Source organism: Syngnathus typhle, linkage group LG10 (assembly GCF_033458585.1).
Source record: "Syngnathus typhle isolate RoL2023-S1 ecotype Sweden linkage group LG10, RoL_Styp_1.0, whole genome shotgun sequence".
Classification (NCBI taxonomy): Eukaryota; Metazoa; Chordata; class Actinopteri; order Syngnathiformes; family Syngnathidae; genus Syngnathus; species Syngnathus typhle.
This window is the reverse complement of record NC_083747.1, coordinates 4679159-4706612: the sequence shown is the minus strand read 5'-3', so window position 1 is coordinate 4706612 and position 27454 is coordinate 4679159. Positions and strand designations below refer to the sequence as shown.

Genomic DNA, 27454 nt, shown 5'->3' with positions numbered 1-27454 from the left:
TTGGCTAAAGCTGTTTTGAAGTTTTACTTTCATCTGTCAAATAATGTTTATTACCAGTGCTGTGTCAGCATTTACATATTCATGAAATTTGAGCTTTTAAGAAAGACTAGTCATCATGACTCCATTGGATGTTTGCCTTCAGACGCGTTCAAAGAGAAAAAACACATGCAGGTATATTATCACAAGTTACATCAGCATGAAATGCATCATTCTATGTTATTACAGCCGCCGCCTTGGGATTCGCAATGTTTTGACGTGCAGCTAAACATAGGGTAGAGCGCTTCCTGTCACAGGTCTTGTTTTCCTAGACACCATTTTCCGGAAGGCAGTCTAGGTGGAGAAATGCTCCCCCCTCTCCTTTCCACTTCCAAATCAAATAGGGTCTAGTAATGCATTAAGGAAATAATTTTGTCTCAATTGAACAATACTTTGGCGAAAGAAAAAAAACCTTCGTCAATATTAGTCATGATTAATTAAAATCATTACTTTTCAAATTTTTGGTCTTTATACATGTACGTACAGATTTAATCCTATATGTATAAAGTAAACCGATAGTGGGAATGTATTTGAGCAAACTTTATTCATGTCCATTGTTAAATGGAAATATGCTCCCTAAATTAGGCAATAATCTAGAATTAGAATTTTTTTCTAAGGGGTTTGCAGATCGATTTTTTTTCGTCTTTTGCGCCCAAAATGAAATATTCGGCGATACCGTGGTGTGCTTTTCTCGCTGTTTCTCGCATTCCTCCACTTGGCCTGACATCTTATTTGATCTTCTACTATCTCTGCAGTGCCACTTTGTTTTTCAATCCATCAGTGATTGCTTGATTTGTAGCTTTACAGGCAACGTTTGCTTTACCCTCCATCCAAATCGACCCCAACTATTCATTTGACAATTTCGAAGCACCATCGACAAACCTTCAGGCCAATATCTTTATTTTCTGGTTATCCCCACATATGCGAGGCCATGAAAACGTTTCCCGTCTGTGCGCCAAAGCGCAGCTTGCTCCAATCAGGACGCACCGTGTAAGCGCTCGTCGCTGTGAGAGCTGAGAAATCACAATTGTTCTCCGAGCGGCTCGCCGTTCTTTGCTTTCCTTCGCTTGGCCTATTATGACATCTCCTGCTGCTGTAGCCTCTCTCTCGCCTCCCCTCCTGCCTCAACCACTTCATGGTTGAAATGTGGCTGGGTAAGATCTCACGCTGGTCCTCTGTGACCCCTCGCATCAACACCAGCAGCAAAAACTAGGCACAGCCAGTGTGCTCCCGCAGCAAGGCCAACCAGATTGACGGGCTGCGCCGCCAGATGCGTTCCGCTTCACTGCACTTTGTGTTTGCCTAAGCGTGTGTGTTCATCATTTGCAGGATGGAGGGATGGATGTTGGGTAAGACTTTGGGAGAAGAGCTAGAGAGGCAGGCAGCATCAGTTGTGCTTTGGTGGAGTTTGCACGACGAATATTTGGTAAACGCAAGAGTGTCTGCGAAAGTATCAGGGCTAATCCGAAATGTAAATATTGACGATGGGAGAATTGTCACAAGCGCAATAAAGCATGAAGTGTATTCATACATTTAGTATTTTAGTAATTCAGTGGTTAAGGTTTTTATTGGAATGATCACATTTTCCTTTTCATAAGGCAACATCCTTGGAAAGTTACGAGGTCCGCACGTCACGATTATTTTTAATAATCAATTAATCTGTTGGTTAGTTTGTCGATTAATCGGTGAATTTCATAATTTTTTTTTAATTCCATCCCTTTATTTATAGAGGACTACAGAAATATGAGATTCTTTTTGAAAAGTTGAAGATTTGGAACATTTTAGAAGTATCAAGGCCTCAAAAATCGATTAGTTGTCGATTAATTGGTTAATTGCGCCACCTCTAAAAGCTACAAACGTATTCACCAAACTTTTAGCACTTTTTTTGTATTCATTGTTGGTTTTAAGAAATGTAATCCACTGTATAGTCCTCAAAGATTAATGTGTGTCCCTTGACGCTGAAAATAATGTAATATTTAATTAGTGTTGTCATGTGATAATACTTGTCATGGAGCTTTGCTGTCGTCCTCGAATGTGGGTTACCGTTGTCATCCAAGGCAGAAGGGAAAGACAGTGGTCCTCCCCCGGGATGTGTGTAACGCCTTCCGAAAGCATCAGCTCCATCAGTGCTTCGTCTGCACCAAAACATGACATTCATCACATACTCCACTTTGTACACCATTTGTATGCTTCTAGTAGAAATGTGCATAGTTGCTTACAAAAACAAACGCAGCGTACCAACATATAAATATTGAGTAGTGATGAGCTCTGACTCTAAAATAAATATTTGCTATTCACAGTAACCTTGTAAATAAACATGCTATCCCGAGAAGTACGGTGACTGACCGTATCGGAAATTGAATTTCCGTACATTTACACATACATGCATTGGGGGGCCAGTGAAGACACTAATTAGAAAGAAAGACCTGTAATCTTTTTGTGAAATAGACACTGATTGATTGATTGATTAGTGTGAAGTGAAGCGTGACGGTTTGTTTAGAATTGGAATAGTTTAAAAGGCTGGTGAATATTTAGTTTCTAGTGATGCATAGACAATAGACTGAATTACCTTGATCGATTTTTAACTGTGCCTTACTAACATCAGGTTTTTCTTTTGGCTACTAAATACCGTATTTTCCGCACTATAGAGTTATTGATATATTATTTTCACTGTTTCGAGTGTTACTATATTGTGATTGCATTAACGTGCAAGCGCCTTATAATCCGCTTTATATATGGTCAAAGTTTTAAAATGGGCCATTCATTGAAAGTGCGCCTTATAATCCAGTGCGCCTTATAGTGCGGAAAATACGGTAGTTGAATCTGATTGAATCCACTATGTAACAAATAACAATTCTCCTGCTACAGAATAAAGGCAGACATTCCATTGAGGTCGTGAATAAGTCGACTTGATTAATTTTCTGTATAGAGCCAATGGAGTTGCAGCACTTGTTTATTGAGGTGAAGGGATTTCATTATGGATATACACTAAGCTTGAGCCAAGATAGTCGGAAAATCTAATTGATGAGAAGCACATATTGTATATACACGCACGGTATGACAAGCAATGCTTTCTTTGCTTAATTGGCTTAGCTAGCTAGTTTTACGCGCTCGCGCATGCACGCGCACACACACAGGTGAAGTATTGTCGTCTTACTCAGTGGACTTGATGACGCGGCTATAATTCAGGCTCACAGCGCCATAAGTCATTTTCATAATGCCAGCATGCAAGTGCAAAGCACTAGTTAATGTTACTGAATCACTTTGATGAATAACAGCAGAATAAAAAATGGCTCTAATGTGATCTTGGCTCATTGTCGCCCGGGTGTGATAAGCCTTCAGCAAATATTATGAAAGCCAGGCTCGGTTTTCAGCAAGCACAATCGGCAATTATATAATGCCAATGTAATATTAACAAAGTTTTATAGTAATTTCCATCATCCCTTCATTACAAATTAGTGTAATGTGCGGATATTCATTTATTTAAATGATTTCAAATGCGAGTGCCTATTCTCTGACGCGTTTCGGCGGCTGTATGAAAGATTATCTACTGCTATTAGTATCTGTCGGTCTATAGTGCTATTCTTTAATATTAAACTAGCGCGGGGACAGAAATTCAGATGAGCTTCTCTGAATTCTCAATTATCTTATTTATAACTGTAGTTTTCTTTAATGGAATATTCAAACTCAGAAGTTTTTCTTATTGTCACAGATGAAGGTTTCTGTTCATACAAAGATGTTTTTCTAGGGATTTTAGATTTAAAAAAAAAAAAACATCATTAATTGAAGTATTCACTTGAGTGTGTGGTTTGTTCCGTGTAGTGTAAATCAGGGCAAGCAGATACAAGCTTGGCTCAAATAGTCTGTTGTGAATATTGATTTCCCATTTTGTAGAACAATGTAGTGTCTCTAATTGTATTAGAAGTTGTTAGGACTTCCCCGCCGCACACATCTATCATAAAGAATACAGACTGAACAGAACCGTTCCAGTGATTTCTTGTCGTCACGCTCCTAATGTGTCAATTACATCGTGGTCATCATTAGCTGGAGGCGACACGAGATTGGGTGATCGATACAAAAAAAGCTTCTCATGTCTTCTCCACTTCAGATGCCTCGTGTTGCTTTACCTGGTTGCTGTGTGAAGTCAATAACACATTTGTCAGAAGCTGGCTTGGGCCACCCCCTCCAGGTTCATCATTGGCTTATTAGTATACGTTTGTCCTGTATTGATCCGTTAGGCCTTCTGAGTGGATCTATAACACTTCCCTTTCGAGAATAAGAAATTATCTTTGGCCTCTCATAACAAACAGAAGCACAACAACTGGCGGCAAATTTTGTCCATCTGAGGTTTGGGCTATAATTGTGCCTGGAGTTTTGTTGACCCAGTTTGAAGCTTGCCATAATGGAATTGAAGGAGTCTTATTTTGGGGCGGAGGGGTTTTGCATGGCCATGGAAATATGCAAATGATCAAATATTAATAATGCAATATTTTTGCAGCTTATTGGGAGGTTCATGCTAATGACTTAACTGAGTAAATAATTGTACAAAATTGTTCCCCATCAGTTATCCTTGTATATTTCAGTCCTCATTAGCAGAAACAGGAGATATTTTTATTTTTTAATTTAAATCAGGTTTTATGTCAAGCATACAGTAAGAAAGATTATTAACCAAACAATTATTTTTATTCTATAATCAATTAATTATGAAAAAAAAATCAATTGTGTTTGTTTTAAAGCAACCGAGGCAAAAATGCTACGGAGCAGCTGTTTATTCAGTCTTAGCTAGTTATTTTCTGAAGAAAATGGAAATAGCCTGCTGCAGCGTAGATCTTTTTTTTTTGTTGAAGTTTAATCAAATGCCAATCCCCTAATTACTTTATTCCACATATCAGTGCTCTCAGATATCAGGTATCTTGATTTCAGCCTCATAATGAGTTATCTCAATTTGCCATCAGAACTGCCCTCCAAAACGCACACATTCACTTCAGAGTGAACTCACAAAAAAGGCAAGATGAAAGTAAATCACCATCATTTTCTTTTAATTACCAAGATACCTGCAATCTTGTGTAATGAACAGAACGTTTTTGTGCGGATGGTTGATGGGCTTGTTATCAATTCTGTTTCAAGCTGTTTATTGCCTCTCTCAGTTGAAGCTCATTGTCAAACTAAACATAAAGCATAGAATTACTACTCTGAATTACATGTGTATTTAAAGTAATCACAAAGGCTCCACTTAGCTAAATGCTAACCTACAATTGGAAATGCCATAGGTGCACTCTTAAAAATTAGCATCTGTGTGCTAGCGTTACCACACAGTGTTACACGCTAAACGGTGATGAAACAGGACAAACTTTGCAACATTTATGATGAGCGTGGTCAAGAAACCACGTTTTTAAAAATTAAGTCTTAGAGAATTTCAACGTTATTTATTACACATGACTAAAACTGTGGAACAGATTTTAGCGAGGGTCATGGAAGTTGACAGACAATATTTGCTTTTACGGGCCACATAAAATGATATGATGGGCCAGATCTGGCCCTGGGGCCTTAGGTTTGACACCTGTGCTTTAAATAAGCCACAAAAAATGATTGCTGCTGTTTAGAAGCACTGGAATGTCTTTGATTGTGAGCTCAAACTAGATGGGTGCATTAATGGTGATTATGGCAGCGTGTTATTACCTTCAATCATAAATGCCTCACTCCAACATTTTTTGCTGTAAAAGTCAGCCCACCCCAAAATTGCTATTCCTTTATTCATAAGCATCAATGTTTCATGATAAACTAATTTCTCCAGGGACTTGTAATTATCATTGATGGACCCAAAAAAAAAAAAAAAAAAAAGTTGCAGTTATCTGAAATGTCAAGATCACCGCCGACCTGTGATGGATTCAGGTTTCAGGTGATTACAGCTGCAGTAGCTCCTTGTTGTAAACACGAGACAAGGGATTACTTTCTGTCTGTCTGTGACAGGCAGGCAACCCGTCAGCGTTCGTGTCACTTTCAAGGACCCGCTCCACCCAGGAATCTCCTTCTGAGCCGGGGAACAATTTTAATCACCCCTGATAATGGCTTTAGCGAGCAGAGGGTGGGGACAGACAAACCAATCAAGTGAAGAACATGTCCTCGCTTAGTTCACTTTTTACTTTCCGTCGGAACTCCCACAGGTCACGTTCAAAGACCTTGGTGAGTTGGAAAACAAAAGTAACACCAACCCCCCCCCCCGAGTTGTGTTAACATTTCCCCATTGAGGTTATTAAAGATTGAAGTTGGTATGACTGACGTACATGAAGGAAATCTGTATGGGACTATTTAACCTTGCGGAGTGGAATGAAAGAACTAACTAAAGTGATTACCCTTGTGCTCACCTTGTCTTATTGTCGTGTCAACTGCGGATTGGTAATCTTTGACAAAAGGCTCTTGCTTTTTATGCAGATGACATGCAGAGTATTTTTGAATCGTGCCGTGCTGTGGCGGATAACAAATTGTTTGTTTTGGGCCTTTGACAGTTTGAATATGTAAATATTTCCGAGAGGCAAGGGAAGGATGGGATTGAAGAAAGACAGGCGGAGATAATGCCGCTCATTTGAAGTCAAGTCTTGATGTGACGATGCGCGTTGAGTTTTCATCCAGTTTAGCGTCATCGGAATACTTGTCGTCTTCACTTACGATATCGTACGACACACAAATAGCCAAAGATTGCCAATTGACTTCCACTGGGTATTTAATCTGTAAAACAAAGATAGGTACCGCATTCATTACAATGTTTACAATTCTGCGTGAAATATTTTCCGAAGCGTACTAGAATTCAAATTCAGTTTTGACAGTTTGGGGATTGACGTGGGAAGCCATGCGGCTTTGGATGGAATGTCATCAATTTAGCAAACTGTCAGGATGAAAAGTGAGTTGCTTCCAAAAATCTAAACCGACTTGTTCATAACTAATACTGATGACGGGCCGTGTAGTGTCAGGAACTTCAAGTTCACAACAAAAAAGAAAGTTGAATGAAATCAGATCTGCCTTATTCTGTTACCCAACTTTTTTTTGTCCTAAACAACAATAACAAATGAGCATTAGCAAACATATTAAATCACATCATGCTGTCTAAATTTCCCTCACAATAACACAATGCTTATAAGCCCAATGTCCAGAAACAAAATGGCCGTAGAACTGCTCATGCTTAATCTAAAAAGAAGTCATCTGAGGTTGCGCTGGCATCTGGTTTGAGTTCCTGCCCCCGGCCGGGCACGTGGAGCCCAGAAAAACAACAAAAAATGGATGCTTTGCAATATCTCCATCCACATACTGAGCCAGCACTGCACTCCTGCTCGTTCAGAATTCTACGCCTGCTTAGCATTGGACTACTCCTGGGTCGCTCTGATCAATCTAACGCTAAGGCAATGCTCCCCTCTTACCCCTGGCGTGTTCATGATCTAAAATCCGACTAATTTTGGAGGTGACCCGCTGCTCCTGAAATTAAGTTATGTATCATTCTCTTAATCTTTGCTGACAAGTATATGTGGGCACTGCGGCATACTTCTGCACCATGTCCTCTACTAACAGATGGCATAAATCATTCTTTTAAACGCTGCATTAAGTATTAATCGTTCTCTATGCTGTCACTGTCACACAGCTCGCTGGGCCACGGTGGGTGCAAAGTGTGATTAATGGAGGTGAGGTTGGAAGGAGACCCCCTTTTTTAGCTGCCGCCCCTTTTACCTAGCTTTGGTGAGTGGCCTTGACTCGACGACACGGACGTTTACACTTGCAGGATAATGATTTTGGACAAAAGGCTAAATGTAGCATGGGAAGCGATTCGGGTCCTGTTCCAGAAAAAAACACCGGCTGTCCTATTTAGAAAAAGGATGAAGCCAAAAATTTGATGGGCCATTATGTGTGGCATTGCGTTTTGTTTGGATTTTGAAGGGGTGTTTTCCGATTGCCTGTCATTTTGATTTTCTTTTACGCCATTGTTGAGTCATTCAAATAAAAATGAAGCCATGCGTCCAATCAGTTTCTTGCTATTTTATGGCAAATGCGTCCTATTTGTATTTTTGAAACTTTTCTGGATTTACATCTATCTTGGTTAATATCTACTTTTCCAGGTTTTGTCACACAAACTCACTAAAGATTGTGTGATGAATAATTTTTTGTCATCCAAGATTTTTTTTTTTCTCAAGATTGTGTGATGAATAATTTTTTGTAATCCAAGATTTTATGAATTGATGTAAAACCCTAAGGTCTTAACTTTGATCAAAAATAACTTTTTTGCCACAGAAACATATGTAGCACTTTTTTAATGGAATGAAACTGTTAAGTAATTAAGGAGCGTTGTGTAAAATGTTCTCAGAGTAGGAAAAAATCTTCTGAGAATTTTAATTAAATTTTTCTCAAAAATAAAAAATGTTTTCATCTGAATCATTAACCAAATTTTTACCTTGTCAATTTGACACTAGAGCTGCCTCTATTTCTCAGTGTTGCTATTTTATTATAGGCATTCATTTATAGCTACTTTAAAATTGTATTTTTTTTGTTAATTTTGACACAGAACAAACATAAAAAAAAATCCACAAAATTGAAAACAGATCTCTAACAAATTTTCAAAATAAAAGCACCACCCTTTCATTTCCCTTAAATTTTGAATATTTGTTATTTTTGGAAAAACAATGCCAGATACTTTCCCAGTTTAAAGCATATTCCTCCTGAGGATTTTTTTACAGCAAGTTTCCAGTGTCAAAAATGGCCTTTGCTACTTTCTTCAGGGTTAATACTCTGCACACTCTTTTGCCACCCTTTCCCCTCTGTGCCCGCTCTTCATGCCAGCGCTCTTAATGTGACGTTGATGCAAAGTGATGGACCACTGGCGCTCGGCCGATGTCCCCGTTCAGCGCCCTCTGCGTCTGCTCTCCAATTTACTGCCTTTGCATTCCATTTGCTTAGCTTCGGGCTGCGAGCTTCAGCACCCCCAATGCCACCCCCACACGCTTGAGCTCGCCATCCCTCCGCTCCTGCGGCGCTGCTGCTGCTGCTGCTGGGATGCGGGACCAAGGGCTGCAGCTGATGTGGTTTGGCGAGTCGTATGAAGCGAGTTACAGTGCGTAATTATGTTGTCAAAGGACATCATGATGGAAACGTCTTGGTTGCTGACATCACTTTGAAATGCGGCATCCTTCAAAGTTGGCCCGCTCCCACGCGTTTGTCATCCAATTTGGGCTTGTTTGTGAGATTTCACTTTTTGCACGGAATATAATCAGCCCTTTATTTGATCTTTTTGGAAATGTTCAAGGTTTTACACTTAAGCCCTAAATATACATGATTAAGCAAATGAATGAGGCAAATTTAGCACACCCACACTCGAGTAATTAACCTTGAGAGATAACCCACAAAGTTAGTGAACTTTTTAATTTGTGTCACTGTTTTGCTTTTAAGATGAAGATAGCATCACATTTTCATCAAGCTCCCTCTGTTGTGTTCATGACATATTTTGCATTTATATAAAATATATAACATAAAATATATAAAAATATAAACAGAAGAGTGAGGGAACAGTGCTATGCTCATATTTTCTTTGTGTCTTGCCAGTAGCCTCAAAAGGAGCTTTTTCCTTTCGCAAAATGATGACAAATATTTGAGATTACGCACATAATTGGGGATTGAGGCTAGGACACTACATTAACTATTCAGAGAAACCCAATAGTGGCCTCTATTAATTTGTGTAATTTTACTACATCATAATCCACACACACTACAATTTCATAAATTCTGAATATATTCCGTTGCATAGGCCAGCCAGATTCAAAAAGTAAACATGAAGTGTACCAGCAGTGAAATCCTGGTGGATGGAAGATGGCAGCAAAAGAAGTATTACAAAAATAAGTGTTATAAAGACGAGAGGACAATACCAACTTTAATCGGCGCAATGAATGATGAAAAAGTCCTTGGTCCTTGATTAAGACCCTCTACTTGTTTAAGTTAAGCTATTCAAAGATGTTGCCTGAGAAAGTGCAAATGGCTCCTCAGACAAGGTCAACCTGTTATGTTTCAAATATGCTTAAAAAGTCGTCTCTAAATTTACGGTTGATTATACACTTGATGCAAATGACAAAATGTTCAGACAATGAGTTCAATGAGTTTAAAGAGAAACCTACTGGAACGGACTGGATTTTTTTTTTTTTTATATATAAAACAGCATTGGCCTTTGACTGCAGCTACTAAATCCTTTCACAATCATGATCAAAAGTCTTTTCAGCTACATTTCTAGTTGGTGGAAAATGATCCCTATTTTGAGCTGATGGGTGGCCTTTGATTTTACTCACAAAATGTGCACCCTTGATTTTTTTTTTTACCAGCCAAAGGTGATATTCTCTGAATCACAAAAAAAGCATTTTTCCATTTTGATGTCATAAAAGTTGAAAGGTTGTGCAAATATATGTGCAAGTATGTCTTGGAATTCATAAAGAGGCTGTTTTAAAATAAATGTCCGACTGCTTTATTTCTGTGATCCGAAGAGTTGATACCGGATACATTTCTTTGCTTGTCTTAAATTTTGTCAGTTAAATACATTGCAAAGTTAAGACTAGGGGAAAAAAAAGATAACAATATTTCATCGACATGCGGGTGCTTCATCTTTGCATGGTCAGCGCCAACTCGAGTGGAGATAAAAAAACGGTTCAGTCCGATAAAGAAGTGGAGGCTCAGCGTGTAAGTGAAATTGTTGCACGCCTGTAACGCTCCCAATCACTTCAATTCTCAGCAAGTCTGTGCTAACAGACATCTGTGGCTTTGTGACCTCAAGTAACCTCTGTACAACTCCCACTACTCTCTGAATATTTTGGTGAGGATGGTCAGTTTGCCTTTTTTAATTTATTTTATATTTTATATTATATTTATTTATATTTTATTTATTTATTACCTTGTGAGTGTAAATATTGTGTGGAAAAAGTAGTCAGTGGTCAGGAGGACCATAAGAGTCTTATCATGCTTGACATACCTTTGTCTTATGTAATGGCCATTTAATTGTGAAGCTTACCAAAAGAGGAGAGAAGATCTGAAGGGGGGGTGAAAAGGTCGTCGCTGCCTTGTTTTCACGTGATCACAATGGAACTTTACTGCATGGCTGCTCAAATGCAAGAGACGTTTCCTGAGCTCGGTTTGAGTCTCATCCCCCCCCCCTCCGAAAAAGGCTTTTAGAATTTAATCAAGTCTTTATAGAATGCCATACCCTTTCAGATTGCGTTGTCACCTTTCTGAATAAAATTGATTTGAAGTAGGTCTGCAAAACAAAATGTCTGTTTATAATTTTCATGGATATATGATGTGTTCGGAGCTGAACAAAGGGGACAAAATGGGAATGGAGATTAGTCTGTTTTTGTTTGAAGCCTGCCTAATCACCTCAAACAAGGCCTATTGTTCTCGACTCCATCTCAGTGGGTCAAACATGGGCCCTCTAATCCATTCCAATCCTCTCCTTTGTCTTCTCACATACATCATACAGATTAGAGATGGGCTTTGACTCAAATTTGTTCATCAACTATAAAATGAATGATCGCTCATCAATGGGGTGCACATTTATGTTATTTCAATGAGATGAAAGTTTTTCCTCTGAATCTGAATTCCAGTCTGATTTTGATACTTGCCATAAAGTAGTGTAGATGTTGCTAACAGAGCATCATGTTATGTAGAATGCAAAGAAATTGGGGCGGCTCAACAGCGCCCCTGCTGGTTGCAGCTTAGCAAAGTCCGCCATTTTTCCTCTTTTCATTTTAAAAGTGATTGTTTTGGTCATACTAATTCAGCTCTTCCGCGTTAGCATTATAAGATATCCCCTATACCACGGGTGTCAAACTCGAGGCCCGGGGGCCAGATACGGCCCGCCACATCATTTTATGTTGCCCGCAAAGACAAATTGTGCATCAAATTTGTGTCTCATTACTAGAATTGCAAAGTGTCTTGACTTTTAATTTCTTTTTCTTTAAATATTTGACCAGTTTTTACTCGTCTGATTTAAAAACGAGTTATTTGTCAGTTTGTTTTGTAGCTTTTACTGTATAGAATATGAGGTGCTCATACATTTATTTGGGTTGACAGTCATAATGGACCTCCGAAAGAAGACTACAATGTGGCCTGCGAAAAAAATGACTGACACCCCTGCCCTTTACTGTTTGCAACAATTTCAAATTGTTGAACACTTTCGTAGCAATCAATAACTAACTAACAGAAGTGGTGATTTTAAATAGAAACTGATTAGGCTTTTTGCCTTCTTCTTGCTCCCTGGTGAGTCGATGGCAGATGTAATAGTGGTTCTAAACGGCCGAGGTTATTTGCCGCGACAGTTGGACATACGATGCTAACTTGTAGCGGGGGGTGGAGATCATTCCTCGGACTGAGTGTGAAAGCAATCCTTATGTATGCTTACGTCTCTTCCTATTTCTTGACTTGTCCATCTTTGTCTGAGTGACAGCTTGTCTACAGCTTTTGCAGCCTGTGACACACATGGACATTTAATTCTTAGCGACAACATGACACATGCATATACCAACGAGAGCAGGGGCGGCCACTTGGCAGCCCGTCGCGTTAAGACTGATGACTGACTCACCGTCCGACCGGGCAGGTGGCAGCTGCATCAAGAAGTTGGCCACGGGAGGCCGAGGACCATGTGGCAATAAGGGCTTCCCGGATGCCATGATATGATCAGGTGGGCATTGACAGATGCCTTCTGCATGCCGGGAAAGCAAACAAGGATGTGGAACCTCTTGTGTGGTGTCAAAAACAAAATGATACAACCAGTATCATAAATGAAGTTATTTCCAAAGTTGAACATGCAGATATACAAATAAAGCAAAGGCCGACTCGCATGGTGAAACGGATTATGTTTGGCCTGAGAGATTTCAAATGTTGACTTGAGACCAGCAGAAGAAATTACTTGTTTTTATAGCACATCCGCTGACTTCCATGCTCGTTTACATTGTTGTTATTTAGATTGGCTCTTGTTCAAACATAGCAACCCTCTCTGGACAGTTTTTGTGCATAGAAGAGCAGTTTTGGAAATTCACTAGATTTGGATACTTGGACAGATATTGAAAAATGTGCTAGATAAAAAAAATAATATATTGTATTGTGTTGTATCTCAGGTGGTTTTTAGTTACATGCACAAAAGTGTTTTTTCCCCCCAGTAATTTCTTCTGAGATTTTTTGGTGATTAAACTTTAATTTTGTACAATTTTGTACATCCGTCGTGTGACATTTTTCTCAACACACATACACACCATTAGCGATACTCTGGAGCATCACTCAGATAACAATGTCGCGATTATTTTAGTATTTAATTCATCTGTCAATCATTTTTTCCAATTAATCTGATTAAAGTATTTCATATATTCTTTTATTTCTGCCACAATAATCAAAAAGTGATATTGATTTATTGTGATAATAATAAATGATAATATTTATGATTAAGTGATGCAGGTAGTAAACTATGCTAAACTACATTAGCTAAAGAAGCTTCATAAAGTTTCACCACCCAAAGTAAATAAAGTAAATGTACATTTACACACAAATGACAGCGCAAATCTCAGTCAAGTTACTCTATAATATAGGAAGCAGTAAAATCCGGTGATTGATTGTACAAGGAAGGCAATAATGACTCTCAAAGTGTTTCACAATGTAATCCGATTACACTTTGGGAACTAGCACGATGTATAAATAAAAAACACCCTACTCTCGTTAAATAAGCTATAGCTTGGCAGTGATACTGTTCTATGACGCAACTTGACGGTTTGTTGCCCTGTCAGTTAGCCTTAAGCCATCTTAAGTGCGAGTCCAGTAAAGCCAATCAGTGTCTGCACTAACACAAATATGACTTCTGTCCATAAACAGAGGGATAGAAATGCCAATGACATTTTACTCTGCATAACTGAAAACAAGATTAGACTATTTGACTTGAATTGATTTTTGTTTTTGTCTTTTTCCGGGAGTGAGGATTTATTAACATAACGGTCGAGGCATGTTTTGGACGGTCCACCAATCAAACGGGCCTCTATTATAAATCAAACGTGATCAAACCGCGCCCTCGCCATCCTGATTATTAGCCGCTCACTTGGTCAGAAAATCTGACTCATGAATTAAAACTAAGGGGACTTTAAAATATTCACAGGTTCAGTTTCACTTTTGGTGAGATCCAACCGAGGCTGGCGCGGCAAAAAGCTTACGGGTAAATGTTTTCTTTATGATGTATATATATATTTTGTGTGGAAATGTTCAAGGATGTCAGATACACGTCAGCTTAAGAATTTTTTTTGCAACAAGTTATTAGTGCTGGCAGCATCATGGTTTCACAAAGATCACTTCACATTAAGGATTAGATACTTTATTCATCTTGTTTACCAGTATTTTTCCCTATAAAATGGTTTTAGGATTCTCTCCAACTAGCAAGAGCTAGCCTTGAGAGCAATGAGAAATATAATCAAAATATAAAGGCCCAAGTCAGAAATTGAACACCATTGATGATACCGTATTGTCTGCACTATAAGGCGCACCGGATTATAAGGCGCACCTTCAATGAATGGCCCATTTTAAAACTTTGTCCATATATAAGATATATACATTTGGCCCGCGGGCTGGACTTTGAACACACCTGCTGTAGTGGCTCAATATTGGTCCATATATAAGGCGCACCGGATTATAAGGCGCCCTGTCGGCTTTTGAGAAAATTGGAAGTTTTTAGGTGCGTCTTATAGTGCGGAAAATACGGTAATTGGAAACTATATTCGCAAAAAAAAAATGATGTAATCAAGCTTAGTGCTGTGAGAGGTTTGGTATGTATTGAATTTAAAACCTGAATTTGGTAAGACATTCACTGCTGGATAAGCGAATGATGCAAGTGGATCAAATATTTGCGCACAGCTAATGCAACAACTCAAGTGTTAGTAGGTGGGAATGACTCAGCGGTTTTTGCTTTCACAACCGAGAAAACAACCCGAGCACCTGGAGGAAATGTTTATTGTGAAATTCAGTTTTACAAAGCCTTTTAGTTTAAGTCATGCAAGAGTGTAGAAAACATAATAATGGTAGTACGTAATGGATCATAAATCATAATCAGGCCAGGATGTATTGGTGTCGACATTTTGCACACTAGTGACATTGTATTTATGGAATGTGTTGCTGTGTAATTAATTGCATCATTTTTTATTTGACTCAAAAGATATCACAAAAGCTCATATTTTCTTATTGGGCGGGAACGGCATTGCTGATTCCAGATGTCTTTTTAAAACAAAACAAAATGTACAAATGTGTCCCAGCGTCATGCATCAGTTGGCGAAAAATGAATTTCAAAATTCATGTTCATATTTCTACATAACTCTATTAAAGTTGCCGCATGTGTGACTTGTTGTTCTGTATGTCAAGCGGCTCTTGTGCATGACTCTGCAGTCACACCCTGGATAATGCGCCCCTGCTTTGAAAATGAGATTTGCAAATTGGATCCTTTGTAAAGTCTTTCCACCTTTTTTTCTCTCACTCAAATTTAAGGAGGGTTATAAAAGCAGTCTTTTGAACTGAAACAGACGTTGAGAACTGAGTCACCAGACGTGCTAATTAAATCGATTTGTTCAATGGGCCTTTAGATATTCCGTTGCGGTCACGAATCCACCTCTATCACATCTTCTGTGGGTGGGTGGATGGGAAGATGAACAAAAAAAAAGTCTCTCTTTCTCCAACTGCTGGTGAATGTTAAATAGAAACCGCCATCTACTCCTCCCTGAGAAACTACAACCACTCAAAATAAACCAAGAAAAAAAAACATGGTAATTAAAAACTAACTTCATATCAGCAATGGGATTTCACACCAAAAGCCCAAATGAGCGGGAATGTGGAATAATTGATGTTTCCTTTTTCAGCTCAAATTGTTTCGGAGTCTTTGTTTCTCATGCAAGTTGTTCTCAGAAGATGAGCTCGTATTGGATGAATACAAAAGTCTGTCTGAATTGCATTTTCTGATGTGCTTTCATCATCAAATCACGATTGAGGATGAAAAGTGACTTTTCAAGTAAAATTAGTGTCAAGATAAACTGGTGCCTGGTACCATCTTAATTTGCAAAGCTGTGGTTTAAGATACAGTTCTAAAATTGACTCTCCACTGATCCCATGTGGTCTGCAAATTAACACTTTTCTAACTCACCCTCCATAAAAGTATTGCTTTGCCGCCGTTATAACCTCTTAAAGGGGGGGGGGCGTCAATTTCATGCAGATTTTCGCAATTATATGGCTTGGCTCCTATTCACTGTACTATTTTATATTTTGGGAGACTGTCCACACAATAATTGTTCAGATCCTGAATTAATAATGAGGCTAAACCCTGATGCAAATTTCACCCATTTAGAAATGATGGAAATAATCCAGTTGAACCTTTTTTGCTCAAAATGATTGTAATTTAGTTCGGTATTAACATAGGTATTAGAAAAAAATATATATATTTTATACACTGGTACTGAAGTGGTTTAAAAAACTAGAAAAATAAAAACACTTACTGCAATCGAGATAGCTAATCATGTCTTAAAATTCTGCACATCATTTTGGTTCTGGAGTCGCAACAACAATTTTGACCATATCTTTTCTTCTATTTTTGACTTTTGTGATTTTCGGCCTTTAGAGTCCACTCTGTAATCGATTATTCTTCAATTGTGGCTCGCTCACCGATGATAGTTTGCTATAAATGATTAGCTGTTTGTGCCTGCCCGTTTCCCAGCAAAATAATTGACCACATTTTTTATTTATATTTTGAGCCCCAATTTTCACTTGAACCCTCTTTAATCCTACCATAGCCCCATTTCATTGGTCTCTCGAAGCCTTGTTAGAGCCTCTTTCATTATAATCCACCCCGAATCTCTATTGCTTCCTCCTCACAATCTATTTCTTGGTCCTCCATGTTTTCCCGGGGCCATCTAACCAGCAGGGTTGAGTTATTAATGCCTGGAAGGGGAGGGTGGTTGCAGAGAGATGATTTCATTGCGTATTCAGGTATGGCGATGGATGGCTTTCAGAGGCAGCCAGGGGAGTGCTGGGAGGGGAGCCTCTGTCGAGAATAAATATACCTGTCACCTGGTGATGTATCTGGCCCCACTCGCTGCAATGCAGATCAACCACTCTCCTCCCCCGCACTGCCTCCGCCATTACTCAACCTTTCCCCACCTGAATCCAGCCTCTTTCGACTTGAGATTAAGCCGGCCCATGAGGAGAGCAGATTTTGGCTCTCCTCACTTATGTGGTTTGGTTCACATTCATCGTAAGAAAAACGATGCATTGCCCCCCCCGGAGGACCTTACTTGGTGTTCATTACTTGCTGATAATTAAAGAGTTAAAAGTTATGAATAGCTTGACGGAGATTAGCCTTTATACGGTTTGGTTATACTGTACTCTCATTGGACGATGGAGTTTGGCCCCTCCCATTTTAAATGGAGAATTTAAATGGGATTTTTGGTGGACTTCCAAGTGAAGAAAAATGGAGAATGGATCGACGTACTTAACGATGAACTTCTCTGGGGGTTCTTTTCAATCAAACATGAACTTGTATTTTAAAACTCAGGGGTTTTTCTTTTCACAGGGGTGGAGGTTAGAGTTTCACAAGCGCACTTTATTTTTGTAAGTGTCATAAAAACACATTTACACACAAGTGTGGGAAGTTGCAGGCACTTAAAACATGTTACTGAGCTTCCCATCTGTATGTGGAAAAGTAGAACAGCTTGGCAACCTCGTTTTGGTGATCAGCAGCTACACTTAAATATTTTTTTGCTGAGGGCAATTATCGAATCTGTCTTTTCAACACTTCCCCACTACCCACCGGACGTTTTGTGTCCTTACCGATAGCCGAGCGTATAGCAGATTAATTGGCGAAAAATATTGCTGCTGCAAGCATTTATTTATTTTTTTCCTCCTCTGCAAGGAGCTTTTTGTGCTTCAAATATGCCGCTGGTGGCTTGGATTTTTTTTTGAAAGTGCACGGCTCTTGTTTTCACAACAGCTCCGGTCATCGTAATGAAAAATTTGTGAGTTGGCTAATTATTTTTTTATTTTTTTTGCCTCAATGTCTCTGCAGGAGTTACCAACGAAAAATGAACGACTGGATATGAAACTCAGCTTTTACAAAGAGTGCAATTATGTTACAGAGTAGGGGGTTATAGAAATGAACAGATGAATAAGATGGTAAATTTAATTGGAATTGCGTAACAACTTCTTCAACGAGAAAGGGGGAGTCATTTATTTGATTCACGACGCTCATAAAACTCGAAGCATTTTCCTTCAATTGCTGCAAATGTGGCAAATTTGCCACATCTGTTTTATTAATCCAGAAACAAGATTTCCGTGAGAACGTAAAAAACGGCAAACCGAATCTCTTCCTTTTTCCTGATCTAGTTCTAGTGAGCGTTTTCAGCTGTTACCTCGTCCTTGACACTAGTGCTTCTTGATTTATTGATATCATAAATCCTCTCCTCATTTTCTCCCATATAAAGCAACTCTATTATGCAGCTGGCTCTTCCTGCCTAGTAGATTTAGTCGCAAAGAACAGGTCACATAAACTTTCTGTTTGTCTCCACTTGGCATTTATCTGCTCGACTAATCCCCCACAATTCTCATTGTCAGCTCGCAATAAAAATCGGTTTTGGAATCAATATAGAGATGGAGCGCCGATTCCTCTGATATGAAAATGTAGTTTTCACGATCACTCGGGTAAAAAAAATGACCAATCGTACGACGCTAGTCAGATGCGTTACCTCGTGTGATTTTTATGATAGATGGCGCTGAGCGTCAGCTGAGGAGATGAAATTCCCCCCGCCAGCCTTGAAACCCGGCTACTTTTCTCCGTATGATGAGACTTTTAGAGAAAGAGAGTCTGCGGGCTTCATTTACTGAAGCAGTGGGGAATAATATAGTGGCAACATTTAGATGTGTCAGGTCCCATATCACTGGCGGTTCTATTAGAAATGGACCCCATTGCGGGACAATTAACCTCGTGGCCCCGGCAGCAGATCTACGCAGTAACCGCCCAGCACTGGCCGATAAATCAAACCTCGAGGGAGAAAGGAACACTCTCTCCCCTACTGGTTACGATTGCCCAATGGATCATACAAACAGGGTACATTTGAGTTCTCATTCGAGCCGCCGACATGCAAAAGTTTGATGTCACGCCAGTGATTAACCTGGAGAGAACCTTGGGCAAACTTTTTAGGACCAAACAAAAGAACTTTGGGGAGTGTAAGCATGTAGTGCCACAAATTGAATATATCTTTATTTATAGAATAAAGTTTGTAGTTGGTCCTTGCCCATTTACACAGTGGTTATTTTCAAATGGACCAAAGATGTGATTCATAATAGTTAGTCATGCAAGTAACTCACTTATGTTCATTGTTAAATCATTTTCTTTGAATGCAAGAGTTTTCTTTATAGCCATTATTTTTACTAGTGGATCTTGCGGGTCAACAGTTTCACTAATTAAATCAAATATAATAAGACAACTAAATTGGGAATTTACATTGGTTTTCTTGTAAAGTACAAGACTTGGATGATCTCCCTTATGACCCTGTAAGGTCAAATATACATTTTCTACTTGTGGATCGTGTTTAAGAAAGAAAAAAAAAAAGAAAGATGAACATTTATGTAGTAATATATTTCTTTTTTATATTATCAGGTCATCCAATGTTATTCAAGCCAAACCAAAAGCTCATTCATAACGAAAAGGGCCCCCCACACTACTGCCAAAAAAAACAAAAAGCGACCCTGGTGTATCTAGTCAAAGGGACACAAAACCATGACAATCATAAACCCACAAATGCTTTTGGCTTTTTGGTACTGGTGTTGTGAGAAGAAATATATCCAATAGATTCAACATGCCATTCCCTCAGTCAGAGGCCATTTTTGTGTTTTATATTATAGCTTGTATCATATCAATCCATCCAATCACCACCTAATAGCTGGAAGCTGCAGCTATCTTTTACACCGTTTCTCAAAATGAGACTTATAAATCCTCAGCGGAGCGAAGTCGTTTTCGTCTTCCTCCGCAGCCTGTCATTTATTAAATGGCAAAGTCAAGAAAAAGAACGAGCGGTAATAAAGCCGGGTCACCTTCAGGACCTGCTTGTGGTTATTCCTGTCATTAGCATGTGGTGGCATCTCGTGCTGTCCAGCTCTGGTTTTTATTATTACAGAGGCAGGCTTTGCCCTTACGACTGCCCACCGTCGCCGCCGTGTAATCCTCCCACTGATGGACTCAATGTGAAATATGGCAACAGATGCCAAGTGCAATGACTGAAGCGTGATGATTTGAGACCTCAGGGCCATTAAAGCTGCCGCTATTAAAGATAATTTGAAAATTCGGGCTTTTTTTGGCACGTGGAACCGCAGGTTGTGAGGTGTAATGATGATCACACCACACCCCAGGGTGCCTTCCTTCATGAGTTGTTATTAGTGTTTGCATTTGCCTTTGTTGATGTGCTTTGGGGTGTTTAGTCACGACTATGTAGTTTGCACATGTTCCTTTTTGTAATGGAAATTCTCGTTTGGATACTCGGTCCGTAATTGCTGCTGGTGTTTGTGGGTTTCTTGTGCGAGTAGAGTCATCGCTTTATTTTTTGGGGTTTTGAAAAGTGTTGTGAAGGTGTTTATTGAGCAATCAAGGTTGCAAATCACGACATGCGATGATAAACGGATAACAACCGGTCGTTCTGTTCAAGGTGTTAGCTAGGATGCATGCTCAATAATATAACTCCTGATGTATTTTAATTTGGGTTTTGCTTTTGTGTGAAAAGATCAGCTTGAGTGAAAAGGAAAGTTCTCATTAAGCAATGTGAGGTGTCATCTTTGGCTCTCAGGAAATAAATAGCTTCGCTTTCTCTTGGTGTGATCACCAAGGAGCTTCGAAAAAGATTTTTGGAATGTCATCATTGAAAGGGTTCATCTGGTGAGGGGTAACAATAGTTTAGATAAAAATAGTAAAGACTCATCAATAGTTGGACAAAGTGTAGCACCGTAGGGATGCTGCCAAGACCAGAATGTCCCGTTGAGATTAATAAGCCATCCAGACGAAAAGTACCCTGAAGGATACCAAGGAGAGTACATGAATAGAACTGTCGGAATAAATTGCTGAAGCCCTGCATGAAATTTAGACTCCATTCAAATCTTGTGACTTGGACTTAATGTCATGTAGCTCAGTGGAAGCTATAATTTTCTTTTTTTTTCTCCTACTAGCTGCTGGATGCACATTTGAAGAGGATTCCGATCCTAGTCTGTGTGACTTTGCACAGAGCGAAGAAGATGACTTTGATTGGCAGTTGTTCCGGGCGCACAATTCTCCGTACGCCGGTTCGGACCTCTTGCGGGGTAAGTGTTCTGAAACAGGTGTCAAAACCAGAAAGTATAATTTGGATTTAGCCACAGGTGATCAACCATGAACCATTTCAATGGTATTTGCCTGTGATTTATTGATATTGACTGATATTAAATTCTGTACTTAAGCCATATTGCCCAGCCCTCCCTGAAACCTTCATTATTCTTTTTTAACGTTATCCAACATTCATTTCGTAGGCACTTATTTTTCATTAGAGAAACTCTTAACACATACCACCGAAAAAAAGTATTCCAAAATATAACTTCACTATCATAACAACATCTGCTAGTCTTTGGAAAAAATATCCATCGTAGCATTTGTTGCATTGACTGCAGTTCGCTTATCAAAAAGTACGTGCTGATCGGCCTTTATCGTCCAGCTTCCGTTCCGCATCAGCTTTAATGAAACAGTCAGCCCACATTTATCTGTTTCCTGCTAAGCCCAAGGATAACTTCGTTAACCAGCCTCCAGACTAATGGAAACCAACATTTTCCCGCCATCATCCTCTCCGCTGGTGGTTGCCAGAGGGAGATGGCATGCATACTTTATAAGGCGTTCCGCCATCCCATCCTTGCTTTTACAAATTCCTACTAACAAAGAGAATGATGTTGTTTTAGATTCCCAACAGAAATATCAGCAGTGGCTGTTAGCTTGCAGTTGTTTGTTGAAAGGATCAACTTCCCTCTGCCATAACGATCAGTCCGGCAGTTTTCCACTAGCGGAGTACAAATTAAATAAAAATATGTATTTCCTTGTTCACTGCATTGGAAGAAAAAAAGTGAATTTTACTTTTATCTTTCTTAAGTTAACAGTAACTGCGGTATAGTCGATGAAAATGGATGACAAGAATGGCCAAGCTAAGATCAGAGTTGAAAACAAAATGGCCACCGTTTACAGTGCTTGTAAAATAATGTCCTTAATCAGTTAATGTCCTTTCCTTAACATCTGTCAACTTATAATTCAATTTTTAAGCGTGACAAATTTTACTCTAAACTCTTAAACTGCACCCGTGGTAATTTCCTTTTTTTTTTTTTTTTTTTTTTTTTTGTCATCAGCAATCAAGTGTAAATCTGCCCGTAGCTAGCGGCCCATTCACAGCAGGCGATGGGCTAATTAACACTTCTCCCTTTGGGTTTAATTAAAACTCAGTCTCATGCCATTTACAGCTAGTGAATGAGGGCCCTCCTCGGAGTGCAGGTAGTAAAATTTGCAAGGCAAGCCGTATTATTAGCGTCAACTTTGTGACTGTTCTGAGCAACCATCTCAAGTTTGGTCCACTTCTGTGGCATTTTGTCGAGTCACGTCGCTTCCGTTTGTCGTTTTTACATAATTGAAGTCGTATAGCTCTCTCGCTGATCCCTGGCAGAGGCGGTGTGTTACTCTCGCTTCGCTTTTTCTTACTTAATCCCCCCCATGTTGACTTTTAACCATGTATCACGGCGGACAAGCGAGGTGACGAGGGATAACTAGACTTTATGAGATAAGGCTATTTACATTTCGCCCGTATTACTTTGTGCGGTTGAAAAATTTGTGTCGGGGGAAGATTAGTAAACACAGCTAAGACAGCGGCAGCTTGTGGTTCCCGAGAGAAATTAAAAGACTACTGTTTCCATGAACAAGAGGGGGAAAAATCAGATAGAATGCGGCAAGGTCTTAATAAGAATGGCCCATTTATCATCAGATTCTCCATTATTTGGAATTAGATCAGTGACTTCAGACTGCCTGATAAGCTTCTGTTCTTGTTCGGTTTTAATGAAAGTGTTAGTTTGCTGGATGATGACCTTGTCGAGAAGAGTCGCGATTTTGGATTATCAAGGTCGGGCCAGGGGGACATCGTAACCATTGGGAACTTTGTTGTAGATTTCGTCAAACCTTTGACGGGTAAAGTTTGGTATGTTTTTGTTTGAGTTTGAGAGGTCACGCTGAGGTCGATTGACGCCAGCGTAAACGACTTGACAAAGACAAGCTGCAACGTGTTACTCAAAGAGAGCATGTTTGTGGATTTAAGTGGAACCTTTCTTGACAAATTTGATTAAATGATGTGAGTTCGGCTTTGGATTAGCGCAGGAAGGTCAAGTCTTTCTGTCCATCCTGACTGTGTTCGGAATTAGCTTGCGTTGGATCTTGTCCTTGCAAAAAGGTTTTATATTTTAAAAATAGTTCATAGAAGTTATTTTGTTTAACAAAATTGTTCATAAAAATGGACGTTCGTAATTAGTTATATGCAATTAAAAAACTATTTAAAAAAAAAAGCTCATCCAATAGCAATCGTTCCTATTTTTGTAAGACTGCACTGCTAGCTAACAGTAAATTCTTAGACTGACTATTGGGACCCAACTTCTGCATTTGATGGAAAAGATGCTCAAGTCATGTTGATCGGAATTTACCCTTTTAATATTTATACTTTATATTCTCCCCATGCATTTGAAATGCCGTTAAACGTCTGCCACTGGCCCTGAAGCTGCAGTTTGATACACTTTCACACATGCAATCCGAATAACAGAAGCCCATCACTTTGAGCTGCTCTACCAAAGATGATCTTAAAGTAGCCTACTCTTTAATGGCAAGTAAATTGCTGCACAAGATGAGACTGGTCCCGACTGAAATGGCTTTTTGTACTATCTTGGGGTCGGGGCTTGGTCAACTGAAACATACATACATCCTGCCAGCTCAGTATCATAACCTTACGATAGACGATCTCCATCCTGTTGCAGTCATCTTGCCGAGGACATTACCTTCTCGCTTTCTCAGTATGTCACCTTTCACCCTGGACCACACACACTTTAGATCAGCTAACTACACTATGCATGCGTGAGTGTGTTTGTGTCATTGTCGGTGACCTGAGACATCTGCCGTTATCATCGCCGACCAGTGACCAGCCATCCTCTGTGGTTTAATACGCTATTACAGTACAGCGTTGGCCTTGCGCGGCATTCACTTCGCAACATAATAATAATAATCCTCCCGTGGCTTTTTTTTCTTGGTCATCCCTTATAAAAATTTAGTAAGTGTTCTCTAAGGCAGCTTGAAAGTGACTTCAATAAATGTGTTGCATTAAATAATAAAATTCATTAAATTACACTTATTTAAGCTTAGAGACTATGAAAATACTGATAAAAATTTTCAATGCATTTCATTGGGTGTCAATTTCAGGTATGTTCAGATTTTTTTCTATTCGGGGTCCCGATACAAATCGCCAAAATGGTGCCCGGGTCAAAAAACGTTTTGGTCAAAATGATTTCATAATAGGTTCAAAAATATTTGGTTTGGCAACTGGATTTTGACTGTGCAACATGAACTTTTTACCGTTGAGGTCTACCACATTATTTGTTTCTATTGAGTAGAAAATGAATAGCTAATGGTGTCATTGTCCCCGCAGCATTTTCAAGCGAACGATTACCCGAAGGTTTCGGAACGTCGAGCTCATGTTAACGACGATGACATTTTTGGTTTGTTGTTTTGCCAAGCCGCAGAATTAGCTTTAATCAGCTCCAGTTGAATAACTTTAATGGCGGCAATTAAGTCTCGGGCTTAGCACAGAAATCAAGCTTGTTACCGCTTGTTAAGACACAGTTAATTATGTCAGTCATAATTAAAACGGCAACTCCTTGGCTTTTTATGACCACCTCCTTTTAAAATATCGATTCGGACATTTTCGTCCTTCTGTCTCACCCACTATTTGTCCGATGACACGAAATGTTTCATTTCCTAAAATCTCAACCCACTTGAAAATTATATTGGGGAGGCATTTTTTTGCATAATATGAAAAGAAGTGATTTATTGCCTTAGCATCTTTGCGGCCTTAGATAAATAAAGTCACTTGAGTTTCAAAGCTTTCATTTTCAATAAACAGTCCGTCTGTTGATTTCCTTAATCGTCACACCTTCAAAGTGAGTCGGAAAGACCAGTTAGCGGAGTGAGCCAATTGGTCAGAATGATATATAGTCCTCCGAGGACCACAAGTGGACTCCAGCGGCTCGCCGGGATGATAACTTACAACTCATTAAGGCCAAGTCGATAGGATCGCAAGCTTTTCACAAATACAGCTAATCTAAATCTAAATTATAGCCAATGAATCAACCTCTTACTCAGCTTTCTCTTTTGCTTTTGGTGATATAGAGCTATAGAGCAGTGTTTCCCAAGGCATTCGTTATAAGATCTCACCATCGTTCAAAGGTTTCACAAAAGTATAAATGATCAATCATAATGTAGTCTGAATTTACTTGCAAATGAATTTATGAGTGCAGGGACAATGACAGGGCTTTTGTGTTTAATTATTAAACATCACTGAAGCTCAAGTGTGTTTTTCCCAAATTTTTAAATCAAGGTTACATTTCACAAGGGCGGGTATTGAATATTTTAGGAATCCACTTTATGGATAAAATGAAAATTTGCTTGGTTAAAAAGCAATTACAATATAAAAAAAAGATAAAATCAGGGATTTTATTGTTTTCTTTTGTAGATACCAATAGTTTGTATTTCTGCAATTAAATTTGTGCATAGCAACAAATGATAATTCAATTTTGTCAATTTAAAAAAACAAATCCAAAAATAAAACACACAAAACCAGTTCAAGCTTTGCATTTCTTATCAAAAACATAAAACGATAATTATAATTTAAAAAATGAATTTACAGGCTTTACTTCAGCAGTTAGTATTTTAGCAATATAGCATAAGACATGACAGTATTTACAATTTTTAATATCACAGAAACCTGGGATTGTATACCTCTTTTATCACTTTATAGTATCTGTGTAAATTTGCCATTAAAGTCATGCTAGGGAAACTTCAAGTATCTAAGTCAAGTCCGTATCTCTGTGGAAAAGCATCTGCGCCCGGATCCAGACTCAAGACCTCTGAACTAATGAGAACCGTTACAAAAGCTGTGTCAGCAATTAAGCTTGTGTCGCCATTCCTCACAACAGCAACAATAGAGCGACGCCGGTATAAAGGGAAAACTATTTCGCTGAAATACCTGCAAACCGTCAAAGTACATTTCGATGTGCTTAAAGCCGTAAACATGGCTGACGTGTCCATTAATCAGCGGTCCTCGGGTGTCAGACGTCAATGCCTGCACATATAATATTTCACGGCAGATTTGTGGATGCTGTAGCCTTCAGTTTGAGTTCCTCGGCTCAGGTCAGTGTTATTGCGTGTGGCGGTTCACTTGGTTGACATGGGTAACTTATCGCACCTGAAATTGACACCAGGCTCCTGCCCTTCATCCAAGACGCAAGGTGGTTCTAGTGTAACATGATCTTTTCTACCTGTTCGCTTTGCATACATCAGTTTACTGCATCAGGGGTGTCAAACTCAATTTTGTCACGGGCCGCATCATAGTCATAGTTTCTTTCGAAGGGCCATTACGACGAATAACTAAGTTTGAAACCGGAGACTAGTAAAAACTGTTCAAATATTTTTAAAAGATCAATGGTAACAAAAATCGCTAGCAATATGTGTATTTTTTAAACTTTAGTATTGAAGGATGAAGTCGATGCACAATTTGTCTTTGCGGGCCACATAAAATGATGTGGCGGGCCGTGTCTGGCCCCCGGGCCTTGAGTTTGACACCTATGCTCAACATCATTGCTTTCTTTCAGATCAAATGTCATTTTGTTTCTTGATCTGTCAATCTAGTTGTAGTTGTAGCCTATTTTTTTGGTTGTCTGTGTTTGGATTATAAAAAAGAAAATACAAAAAAAATACTTGATATCTACAAAATCTTTATGTGTGAGTAAAGATAAATATATATTTCACTTTATTTGTTTGCTTTTTAATAAAATCATTTAGATTCACCCAGGAACACGTGCACCAAATTTTTGACTAAATTGCACGTTACACTCAAAAACATTTACAATATGTATGCTGCCCTTCCTTTTTTGTCGGACCTACTTCAATAACATTTTTAGAGACTGAAAAGATTAGCACTGCTAAACTTAGCTGTAAATGGCAGTCTGAAAAAAGTGCCGAAATCTGTCGACACATACTTTTGTGCGAACGACGGTGGTTGGATTAATTTAAGATCTATTTTTGCATTGAAGTTCACAT

The 27454-nt window shown here is 39.1% G+C and overlaps 1 protein-coding gene across 4 annotated transcripts in view; it reads left to right on the top strand.

Annotated features, from left to right (window-relative positions):
- The window catches only part of ptprub (protein tyrosine phosphatase receptor type Ub), a 119636-nt gene that overhangs the window by 14166 nt on the left and 78016 nt on the right, over positions 1–27454 (top strand). For all 4 annotated transcript variants that reach the window (XM_061288676.1, XM_061288674.1, XM_061288678.1 and 1 more), the window contains one exon: positions 21268–21399. In XM_061288676.1, the coding sequence (XP_061144660.1) occupies positions 21268–21399 (132 nt within the window). The remainder of the gene's footprint in view (positions 1–21267; positions 21400–27454) is intronic.